The sequence below is a fragment of the Pongo pygmaeus genome, chromosome 2, assembly GCF_028885625.2.
Source record: "Pongo pygmaeus isolate AG05252 chromosome 2, NHGRI_mPonPyg2-v2.0_pri, whole genome shotgun sequence".
Lineage (NCBI taxonomy): Eukaryota > Metazoa > Chordata > Mammalia > Primates > Hominidae > Pongo > Pongo pygmaeus.
In genome coordinates this window covers 99,375,488-99,395,348 of record NC_085930.1, presented here as the reverse complement: position 1 = coordinate 99,395,348, position 19,861 = coordinate 99,375,488, and the positions used below count along the sequence as shown (strand labels likewise).

The 19,861-nt window shown below is 45.7% G+C and overlaps 1 protein-coding gene across 1 annotated transcript in view; it reads left to right on the top strand.

Moving 5' to 3' along the window:
- Positions 1-10,886: 10,886 nt before the first annotated feature.
- Positions 10,887-19,861, top strand: part of CACNA2D3 (calcium voltage-gated channel auxiliary subunit alpha2delta 3) — a 924,385-nt gene continuing 915,410 nt past the window's right edge. Inside the window, exons 1-2 of the mRNA XM_054481187.2 lie at positions 10,887-11,103; positions 11,783-11,864. Of these exons, the coding sequence (XP_054337162.2) occupies positions 10,982-11,103; positions 11,783-11,864 (204 nt within the window). The 5' untranslated portion in view covers positions 10,887-10,981. The remainder of the gene's footprint in view (positions 11,104-11,782; positions 11,865-19,861) is intronic.

Below are 19,861 nucleotides of genomic sequence, written 5' to 3'. Positions count from 1 at the left end.
CAGAAAAACATAATCTCACTGATAATAAAGACATTTGAGATATTTGTATGGTTTATATGTATCCATTGGTAATAACTATTTTAATGTATTGGGTTAGTATTATATAAATTTATATTATATATCAATACATTTTAAAATCTTTTTTGTAGTTAAGGTATCATCATTTTTTATAGTACCACAATATTACATTAATCAACTATGATTAATTTAAACAATACCCCATTTTTAAGGCAGGTAAGTGGTCTCTTATTCTATTATAGACAATACTATAATAAATATTCTTACAGCTAAATATTTTATGCTCATGCTTATTTCCCTAAGTAAAATTCTTAAAATTAGAATTTGCATTTCCATTCCCTGAAAGAAAACAAGAAAAAAAAGAATTTGCAAAGGGTTCGACAATTTTTGATTAAATGATATTTTCATTTTAATTCACATTCTAAAGAGCAAGTCTGTCAAATAAATTTTAATTATTCCAGTGAGTTTGTATTAGGCCCCGTGCTCCTTAACTTCAAACATTTCTCCTTAAATATGTGATTACTAAAGATCTACCATAGAAAAAAAAGTCCATGTTTATTTGACCACTTAGAATATTTTGTAATAACTAGGCTATTATGTGATGAGGGGTCAACTCCTCACCAGCTCATGTAATAGGAAATGGTATAGGTGCAAAATCATGATGGAATGAAGTGGTCATACAATTAAGGGACCCCATACTCTCTAAATGAGCTGAGGATTTAACGTTCTTTTTTCAGAACAGCACGTTATGCTCAGTTCTTGCTGCCAACTTCAGTCTATGCCGAGAGGCAGAGAGACAGAAAGACTGAGACAGAGAATGATTGACTAGTACTTAAAAACAGTGGCAAACTTATATTCACCTTTGGAATGTGTATGCGTTTAAATAGATCATTTACCACCCTAAATAATTTTATTTAACTTATCTTAAAAGTGGCTTGTTTTCCAATGTGTAGCTTGTTAAATAGCATGAGGGGTTGCTGAATAGCATTGGGGAACCTGGCCTGGGATGAGAGGTTGAGTCCAAAGTTGACTTCAAACAGAGAGTTTTCATATATATTTTAAATCTGCTTATTTCATATAAGATTTTAAATACTATACTTATCTTTATTATAAAAGTAATATAGCAGAAGAAAATGTTTTAAAATTATAGATATTCTTGGAGTTTAAATACTGTATGTCCCCAAAACACAACCATGAAAAAATGTAAGATATATTTACACTATTGAAATTCAGCATTCATTTATTTAGACAGGGTCTTCCTCTGTCACCCCTGCTAGAGTGCAGTGCCAGTCTGCAGCTTACTGCAGCCTCGACCTCCCAGGCTCAGATAATTCTCCCACCTCAGCCTCCTGAGTAGCTGGGACTACAGGCGTACACAACCACGCCCAGATAATTTTTGTATTTTTTATAGAGACAGGGTTTCACAGTGTTGCCCAGGCTGTTCTCCAATTCCTGGGTTCAAGCGGTCCTCCCACCTTGGCCTCCTAAAGTGCTGGGACTATAAGCATGAGCCACCACACCTGGCCAAAATCTAGCATTTAAAAAATAGTTGTTATCAGTGAAAACAACTCAATGAAGGGAAGGCTGCAAATGCATGCATTGTAAGGAGGTCAGGGGCCACTGCCTGGGCCATATCACCTGGTTTGGGCCTGCTAATGTGGTCATGTTTCTCATTTTAAGATACATGTATCACTTCCTGCTGATGGGACATCCACTCCAGCCTTAAGGAGCGACCTCTTCCCCTGCCTTTCTCTTTAGCTTCCATAGGTCTTCCTTTCCTACCAGGTTATGATTTTAGAAACAGGTGATCACATGCAAATCATCCTTTTGAAACATCTGCGTTGTTTGAATGTTTCACATGTTAATACCTCCTGACATACCATCTTCCACCCTACATGCTTTTTGTAAAGATTCCTCTGACAGCTTCAAAAACAGCATTTGATGTGGCGTTTTTATAGTGTCTTCCTTATCCCTCCTTCTCCTCCTCCTTCAACTGGCATCCTCCCACAGGGATGTAACTGAGGATTCTCTTGAGAGAAGCAGTTTCCCAGGTTCTCTTTTTCCTGGCAAATCAAGTACTTTTGTAAAGGGTCTGTGTCTAGGGTAAGCCACAGCCTAGGAAGAATGGGAAGAGGCAGGACCTGAGCAGAAAAGAATTCCAATCTGGCATCCTCCCCTTTGCCCCTCCATGCAGTTGATGCTTATTGAGCTTCCACAACATTTAAGGCCTTGCTAACCCATTATGGTCATGTGGTGAAGAAGGGGACACATCCCATCCAGTGGGGGAGACAGTGTAAACAAATAACAAATAAATCAGTAGTGATAACTGCTAGGAAGAAAAATTAAGTAAGGTAACAGTTCAGAGGGGTGTGTGTGTGTTTCTTTTTCACCTGGGGTGTTCAGGGAAGTTCTGCCCACACAGGGGACTTCTGAGCAGGAAACCAAATTCAGTGAGAAACAATGTGGAAGAAGAGCGATCCAGGCAAAGGGCACAACACAAGCAAAGACCCGAGGTGGGAACAAGCTTGGCTTGTTCTGGAAACTCCAAGGAGAAGGCGGCTGGAGCACAGCAGGCAAGGGAGAGAGGGAGGGACAGGGAGGCTGCAGGGGTAGCCAAGGATCTTGGGTGCTCTGGTAAGGAGTCTGCATTTGAATTTGAAACAGAAGCCATTGGAGGATTTTGAGCAGGGAATTCTCAAGGTCTGATTTTTGTTTTTGGAAAGATGGCTCTGGTCACTGTGGGAAGAAAGATGTATTTGAAGGGGACAAAAGGAGGAGGGATGACCCAGTAGGAGTCAGTCGCAGGAGTATAGGGATAAAATGATAAAGGTCTGGGCCAGGCAGCAGTGGTGGGGGGATGGAGGGAAGGGTTCCCTGTGGCTTTGGCACACCCAGGTAGAGTGAGAGCCAGAGCAGTACCTGGGTGCTGAAAGGCTGCTGTGTTTGCAGGATGAAGGTAATAAATAATGCTCATTGAATACTTAGCTGCATTATCCCATTTCATCCTCCTTATGTTCGTGTGAAGTCAGTTCTTTGTTATCCATCCTTTGTGGTTGAGAAAAGGGTGTTTGGAGAGGTTAGGCAACTTGACTAATATCATGCAGCTAGGATGAGGGTAAGCCACAATTTGAACCTAGGTTTGTGTGACCCCAAAGTCCATACTTCTGTAGGCTCTACACCTGCAAGAGAAGCTTTGTGCTTACAAAAAGTCCTCCATGGCTATGGGCATCAGAATTCTCTCAGAAGCTGATTAGAAATATGGATGTCCCTCTGCCTCACACCCCAACTTGGACTTCCTGAATCAGGACCTCTCAGGGTTTGAGAAACACTTCTGTAGGTGATCAAGGATTTTAAATGTCCTTCACATTTCACTCTAATGTCTGCTCCCTCCACTCTAGCCCACACCCCACTAGCTAAACTGTTACAAAAACTATGAAAAGCTGTATTCTTATTACTTCGAATAAGTAATATATTCACATAGCTCAAAAATCAAAATGAGGCTGGGCGTGGTGGCTCACGCCTGTAATCCCAGCACTTTGGGAGGCCGAGGCGGGCAGATCATGAGGTCAGGAGTTCGAGGCCAGCCTGACCAACATGGTGAAACCCCGTCTCTACTAAAAATACAAAAATTAGCCAGGCATGGTGGCACACGCTTGTAATCCCAGCTACTCAGGAGGCTGACGCAGGAGAATTGCTTGAACCCAGGAGGCAGAAGGTTGCCGTGAGCTGAGATCATGCCACTGCATTCCAACCTGGGTGACAGAGTGAGACTGCATCTCAAAACAAAGCAAAACAAAGCAAAACAAAACAAAAGATTTGCAATGATATACACTGTAAAATGTCTCTCTCACTCCTGTCTCCATCTCCTCTGTTCCCACAATCTCCCAACATGGAATAACTATTAGCAGTTTCTTGCATATCTTCCATTGTTTCTTTAAGCAAATACACAAATGTGTTCTTATTTTTCCCCCTTCTCACACAAAAGTAGCATGCCATATACTCTGTTATGTACCCTGCTTCTAAAACAGTTAATATATCCTAGAGATATTTTCACCTCTATATGTAGAAAGCCTCCTCATTTTTCAAAAACGGCTGCATAATATTGTATTGTGTGGATATATCAGTTTCTTTAACCAATCATATACTGATAGTCAGCTGGGTTGTTTCCAGTCTTCTGCTCTTGAAGATAGTGCAGTGATGAGTAACTGTATATGCATGTCATTCAGTAACTGATATCACCCAGATCTCAATTTGAATTGTAATAATCTCCATATGTCAAGGGTGGGACCAGGTGGAGGTAATCAGATCATGGGGGCAGTTTCCCCCATGCTGTTCTCATGATAGTGGGTGAGTCTCGCAAGATCTGATGGTTTTGTAAGCATCTGGCATTTCGCCTGCTTTCACTCATTATCTCTCCTGCCACCCTGTGAAGAAATGACTTCTGCCATGATTGTAGGTTCCCTGAGGCCTTCCTAGCCATGTGGAACTGTAAGCCAATTAAACCTCTTTTCTTTATAAATTACCCAGTCTTGGGTATTTCTTCATAGCAGTGTGAGAACAGACAAATACAGTAAATTGGTACCAGGAGTTGGGTGCTGCTATAAGGATACCCAAAAATGTGAAAGTAACTTTGGAACTGGGTAACAGGCAGCGGTTGGAACAATTTGGAGGGCTCAGAAGAAGATAGGAAAAATGTAGGACAGTTTGGAACTTCCTAGAGACTTGTTGAATGGCTTTGACCAAAATGTTGATAGTGATACGGACAACGAAGTCTAGGCCGAGGTGGTCTCAGATGGAGATGAGGAACTTGTTCAGAACTGGAGTAAAGGTCACCCTTGCTATGCTTTTGCAAAGAGACTGGCAGCATTGTGCCCCTGACCTAGATCTCTGTTGAACTTTGAAACTGAGAGAGAGGATTGAGGCTTTCTGGCAGAAGAAATTTCTAAGTGGCAGAGCATTTAAGAGGAAGCAGAGCATGAAGTTTGGAAAATTTGCAGCCTGACAATGTGATAGAAAAGAAAAATCAATTTTCTGAGGAGAAACTCAAGCCAGCTGCAGACATTTGTATAAGTAACAAAGAGCTGAATGTTGATAGCCAAGACAATGGGGAAATATCTCCAGGGCATGTCACAGACCTTCACAGCAGCCCTTCTCATCACAGTCCCAGAGGCCAAGGAGGGAAAAATTGTTTTGTGGGTCAGGCCCGGGGACCCCCTGCTCTATGCAATCTCAGGACATGGTGCCCTATGTCCCAGCTGCTTCAGCTCCAGCCATGGCTAAACGGGGCCAACATACAGCTTGGGACCATTGCTTCAGAGGGTTCAAGCCCCAACACTTGGCAGTTTACATGTGGTTTTAGGTCTGTGGGTCCACAGAATTCAAGAATTGAAGTTTGGGAACCTCTGCCTAGATATCAGAGGATGTTTAGAAATGCCTGCATGTCCAGGCAGAAGTTTGCTGCAGGGGCAGAGCCCTCATAGAGAACCTCTGCTAGGGCAGCGTGGAAGAGGAATGTAGGATGGGAGCCCCTACACAGAGTCCCACTGGGTCATTGCCTAGTGGAGTTGTCAGGAGATGGCCACTGTCCTCCAGACTCCAGAATGGTAGATCCACTGACAGCTTGCACTGTGCACCTGGAAAAGCTGCAGACACTCAATGGCAGCCCATGAAAGCAGCCAGGAGGGGGGCTATACCCTGCAAAACCACAGGGGTGGAGCTGCCAAAGGCTGTGGGACCCCACCTCTTGCATCAGCAAGACCGGGATGTGAGATATGGAGTCAAAGGAGATCATTTTGGAACTTTAAGGTTTAATGACTGCTCTACTGGATTTCAAACTTGCCTGGGGCCTGTAACCCCTTTGTTTTGGCCAATTTCTCTCATTTGGAATGCATGTATTTACCCAATGCCTGTACCTCCACTGTATCTAGGAAGTAACTAACTTGCTTTTGATTTTACAGGCTCATAGGCATAAGGGACTTGCCTTGTCTCGGATGAGACTTTGGACTTGAACTTTTGGGTTAATGCTGGAATGAGTTAAGACTTTGGGGGAATGTTGGAAAGGCATGACTGCATTTTGAAATGTGAAGACATGCGATTTTGGAGGGGCCAGGGGCAGAATAATATGGTTTGGCTCTTATGTCCCCACCCAAATCTCACTTTGAATTATAATAATCCCCACCTGTCAAGGACAGGACCAGGTGGAGGTAATTAGATTATGGGGGTGGTTCCCCCATGCAGTTCTCGTGATAATGAGTGAATCCCACAAGATCTGATGGTTTTATAAGCATCTGGCATTTCCCCTGCTTGCACACATTCTCTCTCCTGCTGTCCTGTGAAGAAGTGCCTTCTACTACGATTGAGGTCTCCCCAGCTGTGTGGAACTGTGAATCAATTAAACCTCTTTTCTTTACAAATTAACCAATCTTGGGCATTTCTTCATAGCAGCATGAGAACAGACTAATACAGTAACTGTAAGATAAATTTCCAGAAGAGGAATTGCTGGGTTAATTGCTGGGTGAAAGCATCTGCCATTTTCCTCCTTTTGAGTGAACCATTTTGCTTCCTCATCAGCAACATCTCAGCCTTTTAGCTGGTATTCCTTTCACAGTAGATATTTACCCAGATAGACTCAACACCTCCTTTACTATCCTGACATGAAATTCTGAGACAATATAACCTAATCAAAGTCAGAATTTTAAAAAGACAATATGATGCCTTATTTGGTAATAGCAAAGAGAAGTAAAATAAAAGTAATTTATAATAAAATAAGCAGTATTTAAGTGAAATGCTCGCACAAGATGTAGCTACAAGATCTAATGACGTTATTAGCTGTTTGTGCTTATGTGCAGACTGTGAATGGCGCACCCCAAATGCAGACTGATACAGGTGTGTGTGTTGGTAACTCAGGATCTGTGAGCACAGTTGCTGTTGGAGATTTTCCAAAATGAAAAACAACAACAACAAATCAAACAAACCTCAAGCAAGCAAACAACTTCTTGGTAAGGTTCTGAACAAAACAGAAGACAACCATGCCTTTATTTATATTGTAATTGCATTCCTGGAAAATTTAGTGTTTATTAAAGCCATGCAAAAACTCCTCTTAATTTATGTACAAAATGGCTTTTAATGCTAGATTCAGATGCTTATAAGTGGGATTTTTCTCTTACCTGAATGTTCAGTGGGGTACCTGAAGGTCCTTGTATGGGCCTGTTCTGCCCCTATCCACTAAATGCCAGTAGGACCCCAAGTCATTATGACAAACAGAAAAAATCCCAACTAGCCCAGGCATAGTGGCTCACACCTGTAATCCCAGCACTTTGGGAGGCTGAGGCAGGCACATCACTTGAGGTAAGGAGTTCAAGACCAGCCTGGCCAACATGGTGAAACCCTGTCTCTACTAAAAATAGAAAAATTAGCCAGGCATGGTGGCAGGCCCCCGTAATCCCAGCTACTTGGGAGGCTGAGGCATGAGAGTCACTTGAACCTGGGAGGTGGAGGTTGCAGTGAGCCGAGATTGTGCCACTGCACTTCAGCCTGGGCAACAAAGCAAGACTCCGTCTCAAAAAAAAAAAAATAAAATAAAAATAAAGTCCCAGCTGTTCAAAATGCCCCCAAAGGCAATGCCCTCTTGCGCACCGAGAACCACGGCTCTAGGGTCTCCTCCAGAATCCCTTCCATATGCCAGATCAGGTGAATGCTCTTAAAACATTCACTTCTGTGTCATCATCTTTCACTTCTGTTCAAACACCTCCAGCAGCTCCTCACTGTTGCAGGACAAAGTGCGACATCCTCAGCTAGGTGGGATGGAGTGCATAGGTCTACCAATGAAAGTTTTATTTCTCTGGATTCCATGCTTCAACTGAGAGTTGGGTGTTGAAATATAAGCTTTTGGGTGAAAATGGCAAGTAGTGCCCAATGCCCTGGTACCGCATTTGGCTTACTGGAAGGTGCTCCTGGTCCCTTATTCTCATGTAACTGCAGGAACTCCCTGGTTCAAAGTGAGGAGATTCTCTTTAACGGGTGTGTGTCTTTGGACAAGTGGCTAAATCCTTCTGGGCCTCAAGTTTCCTCTCTGTTAAAATAAGACTGCAAGACTAGATCGCTTACAGATCCCTTTCAGCACTGATTTTTGTGATTCTGGAAAGAATATTACAGTGTGTAAGTGGTAAGACCCCAAATCTTTGGACATTTTGAATTCTGAGTTTATTAGTATTAGATAGTTTAAATATTTTTTATTTTTGAGATACTAGGAAATGGTTAGCGGGATCCATCTTTAATGTAATGTGCATAATGTTCTGCCTAAGATGGCCTGTGTTACAAATGCTCAAAACACTCTCCTCCTGGGCCTGTGACTTCTGTGCCTGGCCTCTCATCCCTACTCTCTAGTTGCCCTGAGACAACTGCGAAATTCACCTGTGTCAGGCTGGCAACGCATAGTGACTTTATTATGAAATGTCTTCATGACCTTGGTGCCCAGGTGGTCTTCAGTATAGGCCAGCAGTCAAGCGGTTGCTTAAATATGACTTAAGCTGTATGACTTTGCCATGCCTCGATGTTCTCATCAGTTAATAGGCATAACAATAGTATGGGTGTCACAGGTACTTTTTCTTCATACACAGTATTGTTTTTCCCTTGTCAAAGTGTATGATTGTACATTTACCATTATGGTTTTTGTAGTAAAGCCTGTCCTCTTTGTAGTGTATAACCTCGGTGAGGGCAGGTAGCCTGCTTTGTTCACTACTGGCTTCCCAGCATGTCCTACTGTACCTATCAATAGAAGCTGATTGACAGTTACTGACTACCTGAATGAGTGAAGGCATGAAGGGCGTCATCATATAGATACCATGTAGGAAACGGACGGTCTTACTAAGAGCTAGCATGCACTCACTCACTGGTTCATTCACTATGCTTTCATTTAGGAAGAACGATCCCGCGTTCTGATAGGAAAACACATTTTCTCCTAACCCCCAATTTGAGGGTCCAACTCCTGGGACCCCTTGCCTCGGGGGTCAGGCCGCGCTTGGCTCGGTTTGGAAAGGGCTGGCACGCTTCCTCAGGCGGAGGGTATGCACAGAAGCGGAGAATTCATTATAACCGGTTAGTCATCCGTAGAGGCTGTAGACACTGCCCGTGGGCGGGGCGCACCTGGCGCTTCTGGAGAGGGGCCTGTTCCTTGCGTTGCCCCCCAAGGTGGGAGCGCGACCTGCCAGAGCCCAGGGGAGCTCGGGTCTGCCCGCACTCGGGAAAAGCACTAAGAGCCTCTCAGTAGCAGTCCTTCTCCCTCGCTGCCAACTCTGAGATCAAGCCCAACATCTGCAGGGGTAACTTTTTCCACGGACTGCTGGAAAGGAGAGCCGGCCTGGATCCTAGCCGGGCACCACCTGGCGGAAGCTGGAGCCCGCCCTTACTCACTTCCCTGCAACCTGAGGGTGCTGAGGCCGAGGGCGGGTGACGGGGCAGAAAGCAAAGCCCCGGTTGCAGAAAGGCATGCAAATATGAACCCAGGCGTCTGGTGCGCCGGGAGCCCCGGCGACGTTAGGCGCGCACTCCCTGCTGGGGTCACCGGAGTTGCGCTTGGCCGGGCAAGGATGACTCAGCCTCACTCCGGTCGGTCTTTACCGCCAGCCTGCGCGAGGGCTCCACAAAGTTCCCAATCACACCCCAGACCTCGCACGAGGGAGAGGGGTTCTGCAAGCTGGGTGCCGGGGTGGGGGCAGCGACGAGAAGCCTGGTTCCCAGGACGCGCAGGGGCTTCTCCGGCTTCCTTTCTCCTCGCCCCAGAGGGCGGGAAGAAGGCGCCTCCTCCGGCGCTCACTGCCTCCTGCCCAGTGCGGTGGGCGCCGGAGTGGGGAGCAGGCAATCCCCCAGGCTCGGAGAAATCTTTTATCCCGAAATCCAGGGTGTCCCCCGGTCAGGATCGACTCGGCGCCGCGTTGGCTTCCTCTCTCAACCCTGACATCCCGGTCCCCACCAGTCGCCGCAGCCGGGCGGACTCCGAGGGCAGCGGCCGCTGGGGAGCCCCGGGGCCTGGGTCGGGCACGCAGGGGGCCGCTGCGCTGCGGCCGGATGCCGGGAGCCCCGCGCTGGTGCGCCCGCGCCGTGGTGGCAGCACCGCCCTCCGCGCTTTCCTCTGTCGGGCGCCGCGGCCGGAGGAGCAGCTGCGGGCGGTCACGCAGCGCTGCCCTAGCCAGAGCCCCGAGCTCCCACCCAGTCCCATCCCCAGCCCGCTCCGCCCCGCGTGCGATCCCGCCTGCCGCCGCGAGCCCGTGCTCCTTTCTGAAATTTCTGCTTCCCCAGCTCCCTTCCCGCAGGAGAATCGCGCGGCGGAGGCGGAGGGCGCGCCCCCTTTAGGCTCCGCGGTCCCCGACCCCGCCCGGCCCAGGGGCGGAGCGGTAGCAGCCGGCCGCAAAGTGCGGAGCGCCGCGCCCTGCCCTCGGCCTCCCTCCCGCGCCCCCAACCCCCACCCTGGCTAGGGTCGCCCCGGCCCGGGGTCAGCCTGAGAGTCGCGCCCGCGGTGGCGGACTGCGGAGTTGTAAAGAACTCAGCGGCCGCAGTAGCCCGGGTGGGGCAGGGCGCGCTCCGCCGCGGCCAAGGACACTGGAGTTTGCGAGTCCCCGCCCGCGCGGCGCCTCCCGCCCCGCCGCCCTCCCGCCGCGGCCCGCCGGACTCCCCGGGGCCGCCGAGGCGGGGCCGGGCGGCTGCCGCTGCTAGAGGCGCGTCTCGCTCTCTCCTCCCCCGCCCGCCTCCCTCCCCACCTCTCCTCCCTCCCTCCGCCTCTCCGCCCTCCCCGCCCCCCCCACCCGCTCCTTTTTCTGCTCCCCAAGTGAGCCGGGCGCGCGAGAGGCAGGCGGGGCGGCGCGGAGCTGAGCAGGCAGCCCCGCGCGCTCGCCCACCGCCCGCTCCGCGCAGCTCCCCGCGGCCGCTCTCGTCGCCGCCGCAGCGGGCGCGTCGGAGGGAGCCCAGCATGGCCGGGCCGGGCTCGCGGCGCCGCGCGTCCCGGGGGGCCTCGGCGCTTCTCGCCGCCGCGCTTCTCTACGCCGCGCTGGGGGACGTGGTGCGCTCGGAGCAGCAGATACCGCTCTCCGTGTAAGTGCCGGCTCCTGCGCCGCCCAGGGAGGGGACCCTGCCGCCTGCAACCCACTGTGCCCAAGTTTGGGCGCCTGCAGGTGCGGCTGGGCAGGACCCGCCGCGGGCGTCGGCCTCGCCGCTCGCACCTGCCTTTCGGGACCCGCGTCGGGCGGCGAGGCCGGGGTGGGATGCTCTGGCCCCTGCCCGCAGGTTGGCGAGTGAGATCTGGAGAGGCTCACCTCAAGTGACGGCACCAACTTTGGAGCCTGGTTACCGAATCCAACTTCCATGGGCCGCTGAATTTCCCCCCTCTTTGCTCTACTGCCGCCCCACTTCTTTTTTTGGGATGGGGGGATGGGTGGATTTCTTCTGACTGCTATTTGCCAGGTGATGCCCAGTTTGGGGGGTCGAGTCCTGGGGTAGTGGTTCGAATGAAACTCAGTGGTCTTTTTAGAGAGCCTGGGAGACTTTGCGCATTCTTAACTCCGCGACCCCCCTCGGGCCCCCTCCCGCGCTGCGCTTTGCAGTTTTGGTGCTGGCAGTTTCTACCAAGGCGCTTTTTCTATCTTTTCGTCTTTTAAAACATGTTACATCGCCCTGCTCCTTCAGCCATAGTCCCATGTGTGCGTGTGCGTGTGCGTGCGTGTTGACTGTGACACGGGTGTTACATTTCTTCCTGTGCCCCTTCTCCCTGTAGGGTGAAGCTCTGGGCCTCGGCTTTTGGTGGGGAGATAAAATCCATTGCTGCTAAGTACTCCGGTTCCCAGCTTCTGCAAAAGGTAAGGTTTCTGTGGTGGCAGGAAGCGATGATTTTTCCGGCACAGAAAATGGAGGCAGATTTAGTTTTCCAAACAAACGTGAGCCCCGAGCAGCATCAGTTATCGGAGGAGTCTCTGATCCCCGGGTTTCTTGGCATTGTACTGTGCAGTGACTTCTTCCTACCAACCGGTTATTTTTAGATGACACTTGATTCTAAACACAAAGAAAAGCAGGATACTCACTCGCACTGTCCTGGCTGGGGCTCGGAAACTGAGTGTTTTTGCATGGCTCTCGTCTCCCTGTCGGTATTGCTGTTTCAGTGCCAGAGCAGATGCTCCTCGGGCCAAAAAATGCTAACTTCATCCAAGGGGCAGACTCAGTGCATATTTTGTGATGCCTTTCACCTTGCGTTGGAGGCGTGGGGTTCAGTGTATCAGAGAAAGACGCTGCACTATTGTTTGTCATCCCTGCAGTTGTACAATCCTATTATTCCCCAATCATCTAGACCCAGGGCTAGGATGCATTACATCATTACAGATAAGGAGAATGAATGTGGTTATCTTTCCACTCAGCTGCACTGCCGGGTAATAACCTATGAGAGTAGTCCACAAACTTAAGAAATGGGTCTGCATCCATGTAATTCTGGAGAGTAATGAGAATGGAGAATTGATTATTAGGTTCTTATCAGAAGCTGCATCAATTTTAATTCAAACAGGCAGCATTTTAAGCATAAGCTTAAAATTACATTGTGAGATAAATGGTCCTTCGTTCTCCCCTTCAGGAAATAAAGAAAAAAAAAATGGGTCGGGGAGGAGAGATTAGAGGGGTTCAAAGAATTTCAAGTTAGCAGATCAACAGGATTAATCAAAATATTCTCTTGATGATAGAAAATAAAATTGGCCTTTAGGGACTAATTCTCTGAAAATGGGTACAACCAGCTTAAATTGTTAAGTTAACTTTTAAACATTTTAAAATATGATTTTTGGGCCAATGTACCATATGTGTTATGCATGCTGCCTGGTAACCAAGTACGTATTTTATTTATGGCATTCCCCTTCAGAGAGTAGCATTTTTGGGGACAGTATACGAAACAGTTTGCCACATGAAATCCAAATATCGTAATAAAGCGTTGGCCCACCATGGAATGACAAAAGTTATTATGGTTTAAAAATCGCCAATAGCCTTATTCATTGAAAACTTATTCATTGAAAGATTGCTCAACACTGTTGTTTGGGAAGGTGTTCTTGAATTATAGGCAGTTGGTAAACAGTTGAGGCTACGAAATGCCCTTGTGGAAGATAAGAATTTAGATACCTGTGGCCCACCTCGGCACTTACAGGAATTGCATAGGAATTGCCTCTTTCTCTAGTATTCTTTTAATCTGGACCAGTCTATCTTCTGCTTTGGTACTTTGCCCACTTGTCAGATGTTTGATGTGATGAATTCTGGACTGTAGCCTTGCATGTATATTTTTCTTATGCTTTTAAAGAAGATAACATTTTGTATAACTTTAAAGAAGTATTTCTCATCTGCAAGTTGTAGTTGTAGCAACTCTAAAAGAATCCCTTCAGAGCCTGTTAATATTTTTTGGTTGTGCTTTAATATCTTTTATCTCACATTTTCTAGGAACACATAAAATATGTTTTTTTCTTTCTCTTTGAAGTTACACACACACACACACACACACACACACACACACACACTGCACAAAACTCCATCAACCCTATTATTTGCTACTCTATAACAGCAAATTGGAAAAAGCTGAAATGCTTCTCTTACCTTCTCATCAGCATCCTTTCTGATATTGAATTCACTAGCCTTGCTTTGCTTTTGTCGTGTTTGCAGCTTGACAATTGTGTAATTATTTCCAGCTGTTTATAGCTTTGTTATCATTTCTTGCTGCTGCGTGGCATTTTGTAATCTGATGTGAGGGAAAGGTGAGGTGTTGCTTGGCATTGCGTTCCAGGGTGGGTGTCCACCCTAGTCCTTGGTTTGGAATCGTCTGCTCTGGGGGTCCTGAAATACTCACGGCTTTGGGTTACTTGGCAGGGACTTTCATAAGTGATGGGGGAGCATGTTAGACAACTTAGGGAGCATTTTTCAGCTATCTTTTGGCTGTTTTGGTCCACTATCCCCGCAAATGCTTCTGTATTTTTAAAATTAGCAAAGAACATTTGTTTAGAGAGTTCAGAGTATGAATGGGAGTAGGTCTGAGTGCTCAGAGTGTAGGAGACATAACATCGTTTGGAAAAACAAGGGGATAATTGCTTCTCTTTTGCTAATTTTCAAGTTTCTGGCCATTTGCATGAGGAATTACTCCTCTAAGTCAGAACTCTGTGCACCCTGCCATCATATCACTGTGTCCTTAACAATTAAGATGCTTTCAAAATGAGTTAGAAAATTCGGCTGGAAAATGCGTTAACACTGTATTAAGGGGACTCAAAGATGACAATACTGTGTTGTATAATAGAGTGTAATTGCTCTTTTTAAGGCATGGATTTTTAAACTTGATTTTCAGTTAAGTATGGTATGCTGTATACCACCATATAATTTTATGTATTTTATGTAGTTTCACTAATTGACACTTCATGTTGTAAATCAATGTGTAGTGTGTTCATTTTCAGAATGGAAGTTTAGTCATTTTTGCAGTAAAACATACACTTTACAAAGTAGTTATTGTGAATATAAGTTAAATAATAATTGGCCATGCATCTATTTTAAGGTGTTTAGAGACTGGGAAAACTGCCATTTTGGTAACATGTTTTTATTAGGTGATATAATTTGAGGTAGCAGTACTGTTACTGACTTCATCAATGTAAACACAAACATTTAGCAAGGTACCTTGTTGTTATGGCTTCAGAAATAAGAGTATTTTATCAGTTGTTTGTATGTTTAATACCATGGGTTTTGCCACTTTAGCCTATTATAATATATTAGGTATTCAATGCCAGATATCCCCTATATTTTTTTCTTTTGTCTTTACTGAGCACAGGAATAGCAACCTGTTAGGTTAGAAATAGGATAGTTTTGATTTTATAAAATGCAGTAAGCCATCTTTTAGGAAATTTGTTTGTTTTCAGTACAGAATGGAAGATTGTGGGACTTGTCTGTGGGCGCTGGTTCATCTTGAGGGGTTTTAGATGCTGTGAGAGAATAGCAGGCCCCTGGAGGGACCGTGCTGGTTCGCCGCTGTATGCCTGTGTGCTGCCTTGCTAAGCTGGCAGATACTGCAGGGGTTTCCATTCACTTCAACTTTTAATTAAGTTTCCGATTTGATATATCCATGCCAGTCAGTATTCAGCTGCCTCTATCTTGCTTCATTTTCCCCAAAGAATGGACTTTGTTTGGTTCTTTTGGGGAGGCATAGTTTCATTACCGCTGTATTTTGGGATTCAGTGAGAAGCATTCTAGTAGGTCCGGGAACCTAGGCTGTTAAACTCAGTCTCCACACCTCTAACAATCACAATCAAAGGCATAACTGGCTGATTCTCATTTCATCCTCCTCAGGGAGAATTGGATAGGAGCTGGGTTTTTCATTCTATTTAGACCTGCATTTGGGGAACCAATGTTCACAGGAATGAAGGGTTCCAGTTACATTTTCCAGAATCATGATGATATATACACAATGGAAATACAGGTAATGTGTGTCTCTGCCAGTAACTCTGGAAAAGAATTGACATTTACCTTGGACGCCTCATGGAGCACTTACCAAACACACACATCTTGAAATGCACAATCCGTTTTTTGCATTATCAGCTATTTATTGAGAGGGCAGCTTTAATATATAAAGTTGATATCTCTTTCCACAGGACAGAGTCAGCAAAGTAAAAGGTTGGCGCTTTAAGCCATTTTTATAATTATGACTTTTCATCAATGTGGAAATCGATGGACTTTTAAATAATTGAATAGGTGTATTCACTTATCAGGAATTAGGTAGCAGTGCCGTGCTGCTCGTGGGAAGCCTGGCACTCTTCAGATTGCTCTTGTGGGGGAGGCGCTGTTTTGCTAACATTTTTTGTTGAATAAACACAGTTACTTGCCATCCTGAATGATAAATGCATTCAACCTATGCTGCGGATGCTTTAATTCATAGCATTACTTCAAATACTGGACTTTTCCTTAGCGGGTTATTTTTAAAAACTTGAAATCTATGAAATGACAGTTTTTAATCGTTCAGGGCAGTTTATTGGTCTCATTAACACAATCACCCAGACAGTAGCAGAGCAGGGCAAACCAGTGAGCATTCAGTTTGTGCCTCTTATGCATACAGCTCATTGCACTTGTAGAGTTACTTGCTAACTTTCGGTCTGAGCCTTTTTTGCTCATTTTTTTTTCTTTTCCTTTCCTTATTTTGTTTCTCCTTAAAATTTCTTTTCTGCCAGATACATTTCTACTTTGCCTTTTCTCCCATTAGGAACTGCTGCGGCATGTGTTGCTCAGGAGACCGACAGATGCTACTCAAAATTAAGGGAAAATGAAAATACAGGCATGGTTTTCTGGTTGGAGGCAAACTTCAAATTTTTAATTCCCATGTGGTTATAATTTTGATTGATTAGCATGGTGATCTCATGCTGATTTTAATTAATTAATTCTAACACTAGTGCAATTTTTAGGCAAACACATGAATACCAAACCACCCGATAATTCTGAAATCCATTGGGCCTGAGCTGACACAGTTATTGTTTCCAGTTTTTGATAGAGAGATAGCCATATGTCAGTATGAGCAAAAGTAAAAGAAATGAGAAACCATCACCCCCGGCACCTGTGGCCCTTCCAGGTGTTTCATTTCCCTAAAGTTTGAAGCACATATTCTTGGAGGTGCAGGTTTGGGATTCTAGCCTTCATCAGCCTTGGATTGATCTCTGCTTGGTGTTTAGGGTTCCCACTTACATTGATCAATCCTTGGTTTGGTGTGTTGGGCCTACCTAAAGAAGTGTACATTTTCACGAAGGAGTCTTTATTTCAGGCCTGTCATGAATCCTGATTTACCATCATAGATGCTCTGATGCCAACAACTGGGCTTTTTCTTCACCCCAGCACATCTCCTCTGTCAGACGTGAGCAGCAGCTACTTCACGGGTCCCTCCATCTTTTGTAGTCACAGTGCTTGTTGGTACAGTCTTCGGGTTGAGACCACAGCATCTTCTACACAGGGAATATTAGCAGATTGTGTGTTCCCTGAGACACTGTGATTTGACTTAGAGGTTTGCTGTGGCCAAAACTGAGAAAAAAAATGAAATAGATGTTATAAAATGCCAGCCTATGAATCAGCATATGAGATTTTTTTCCCCTTTAAATGTAATTTTTATACAAGAGACATAACAGCCTAGGTTTCATCTCGAGTGACTGCAGTGAAGCTTTTGTGTATCATTCAGTGAAAGGAAAAGTTCCTAATGCCAGGCTTCTGGTAAAACTGACAGAATCCTTATCAGCCCTCTTTGGTCCATTAAACAAAATTTTGCTTCTCCTTTAAAGGAAGAAAATGATATGAGGAAGAGGAGGGTGCTTGATTTTTTGTGATTTTACTAAGTATTTAGTGACCAACAGACTCTGTCTGAAGTGGTTGTTCTATAAGGTAAAGCCAGACTCTAAGGCCCCTTGACAGCCCAGTACTTTGGCCTGTACTTACAACTCACCCTTGGCAGATTAGGCATTTGTATAGCTGATGTGTTTTAGGGGATTTCTGTGTGCGTGGCTAGCACGTCTACTTTTCAGAAGGGAATTATTTTTTACAAATACATATTTGAAAAGAGTCCAGTTCATTTCTAATAAATGGTAAACATTTCAACTTCCATTTGCTTTGAACAACACTCATTGGGTGCTCATTCCAAGGCTGTTTAAGGCATTAAATTTATAACGTGTATTAAATTTGTATGTTGCATAGCTTCCCAGTTACCCCAAATCAACATTATGAAAATAAACAACTCAGAAACCAAACTATTAGTGCACATTTCAAGGCCATATTGGAAAGGAAAGCATTATCTTTTCGCAGAAATGGATGGCTGTTCCTTCACTTTGTGCACTTCAGAGTATTTATCTTGGCACCTGTTAATGGAAAACAGTACCCTCCCAAGGTTAAAAAGGCTGTTATGCATGTAAATGATCTGGACAGACAAGGTGGGCAAGGCTATAAATTCTGTGGGTTCACAAAACAGACCTCGAGTTTTCCGTTTTAGGTGAAACAACTGCCAGTCGATATTTGGGGCCTGCACATGCCAATACCATAATACTTATTAAATGTGTGTATGTGCGCGTGCCCGTGCCAATAAAAATGGATGCTGCTCATCACAGAACGTGCCAGATAATGCTTGCTGATGGGGAAGACTGTTCTTGTCCTCTTGGGTGTTAGAGAGGCTGACTTGAGAGAATGAACCAGGGCAGTAGGACAGAACTGAGTCACGCCAGTCCAACAGGCATGGATTTGTTCAGCGTCTGGGATTTTGTAGGCAGTTGGAATCTGAGGACTTGCTAAGATCAGAACTGGCTATGTAATTTGTGGTCCTCAGTGCAAAATGCAGAATCCCTTGTTAAAAAATTATTAAGAATTCCAGGATGTGGCAGCAGAGCCTCAGACCAACTGCGGGGCCCTGGCCAAGCCTCCTGTGGGACAGGCTGTCCTTGTTTTGGCTTTCTCTCTTTCTTGCTGGATAGCTTACCCTCTCAGCTCCATTCAGTCTAGGAGGCTTCCTTTGCCCACCTTTGTTCCATCTCCAATGAAATCATTTTCTTATTTTATGAGTAACAGGTCGAGAGCTTGGAGCATTTTCAAAGATTCACATCTGTGGAGATGCTGTGTTGTTAAAGGAAGGGTCATTGGCCTTAAGCAGTGGCATCTCTCTTTTTATCTTTTCTGTGTGCATTTCCACTGTGGCCCCAGGCAAATTGCCTAATCTAATAGTAAAAACAGGTAACACTCAACGCTGTAGTTTCTGCATTCCAGGTACTGTGATAAGCCCTTTACATATGACATCCCAGTAAATTCTCCCAGCAACCTAATGAGGCAGGGACTACAATTCACCCCATTTTACAGATTGCGAAGCCGAGGCTCGCAGAACTGAAGCAGCCTCCCCAAGGTGACTGAGCAGGGTCTACACATCTGGTCACAGTGCTATATTTTCTTGTCTTTGCGTGATCCTTTTTGACCTCAGTTCGTATTTGAAAAGAATGTGCATAATACCTGTATTTTCGATCTCACAGGTGTTTGGGAGGATTAAATGAGAAACATCTGGGATATTAATTCAGAAACAATTAAAGCCTGGGTTAACAGCTGAGAGGACATAGCCTTGGAGTCAGATGGGCTTGGATTTGAGTCCCAGATCTGACATTTCCTCTTCTGCGTTGCCTTATAGTTTAACATTTCTGAACCTATACCCTTAAATGAGAAAGGAGACCAGTACCTTCTATCTTGTAGGCTGTGATGAAGGTTAAATGAAATAAAATATGCAAAGTACTTAGCACTGTGCCTGGCACATTGGCTCCTGCCAGTGAGTTGTTGTTGTCATTCCTAGTTGCAATATACAAATACAAGCTCTTCAGGTAATCTTCATTGTGCTTCTGTGGGGCCTGGCTGCATACATACATGTGTACTTGGTGAATGAGCGAGTGCATGAATGGGTGAGTGCCAGGCATTGGCATGTAGGCAGGTGATCCCCAGCTGGCCCCTGATGAGAGTACTTCAGAGCAGGAGGAAGGCTGCAGTGGCGGCGGCCTCTGTCAAGATATGCACCCTTCCCCTCGAGGTCAGCTCCCTTCTCCCTGAGCATGGGGGGAGATGCCCAGAGAAGCCCATCACCCAAGGAATTGGGCTTGCCACTTCTGCCCCACAGCCCAGAGTGAGGTCCTTATGCCACAGGAGATCCCAGCATACCCAGCCATTTCCCTTGCTGTGGGAGCTTGTTCAGAAGCCAGCTGCAGATAACCTCTAATCCCGATGCCCCCTTGGGCAGCATTTCAGCTGTTTAGGACGATGTGTGGCACATGGGAAGCCTTGGTTCTCAGGCCATCCTCTCATTTATACT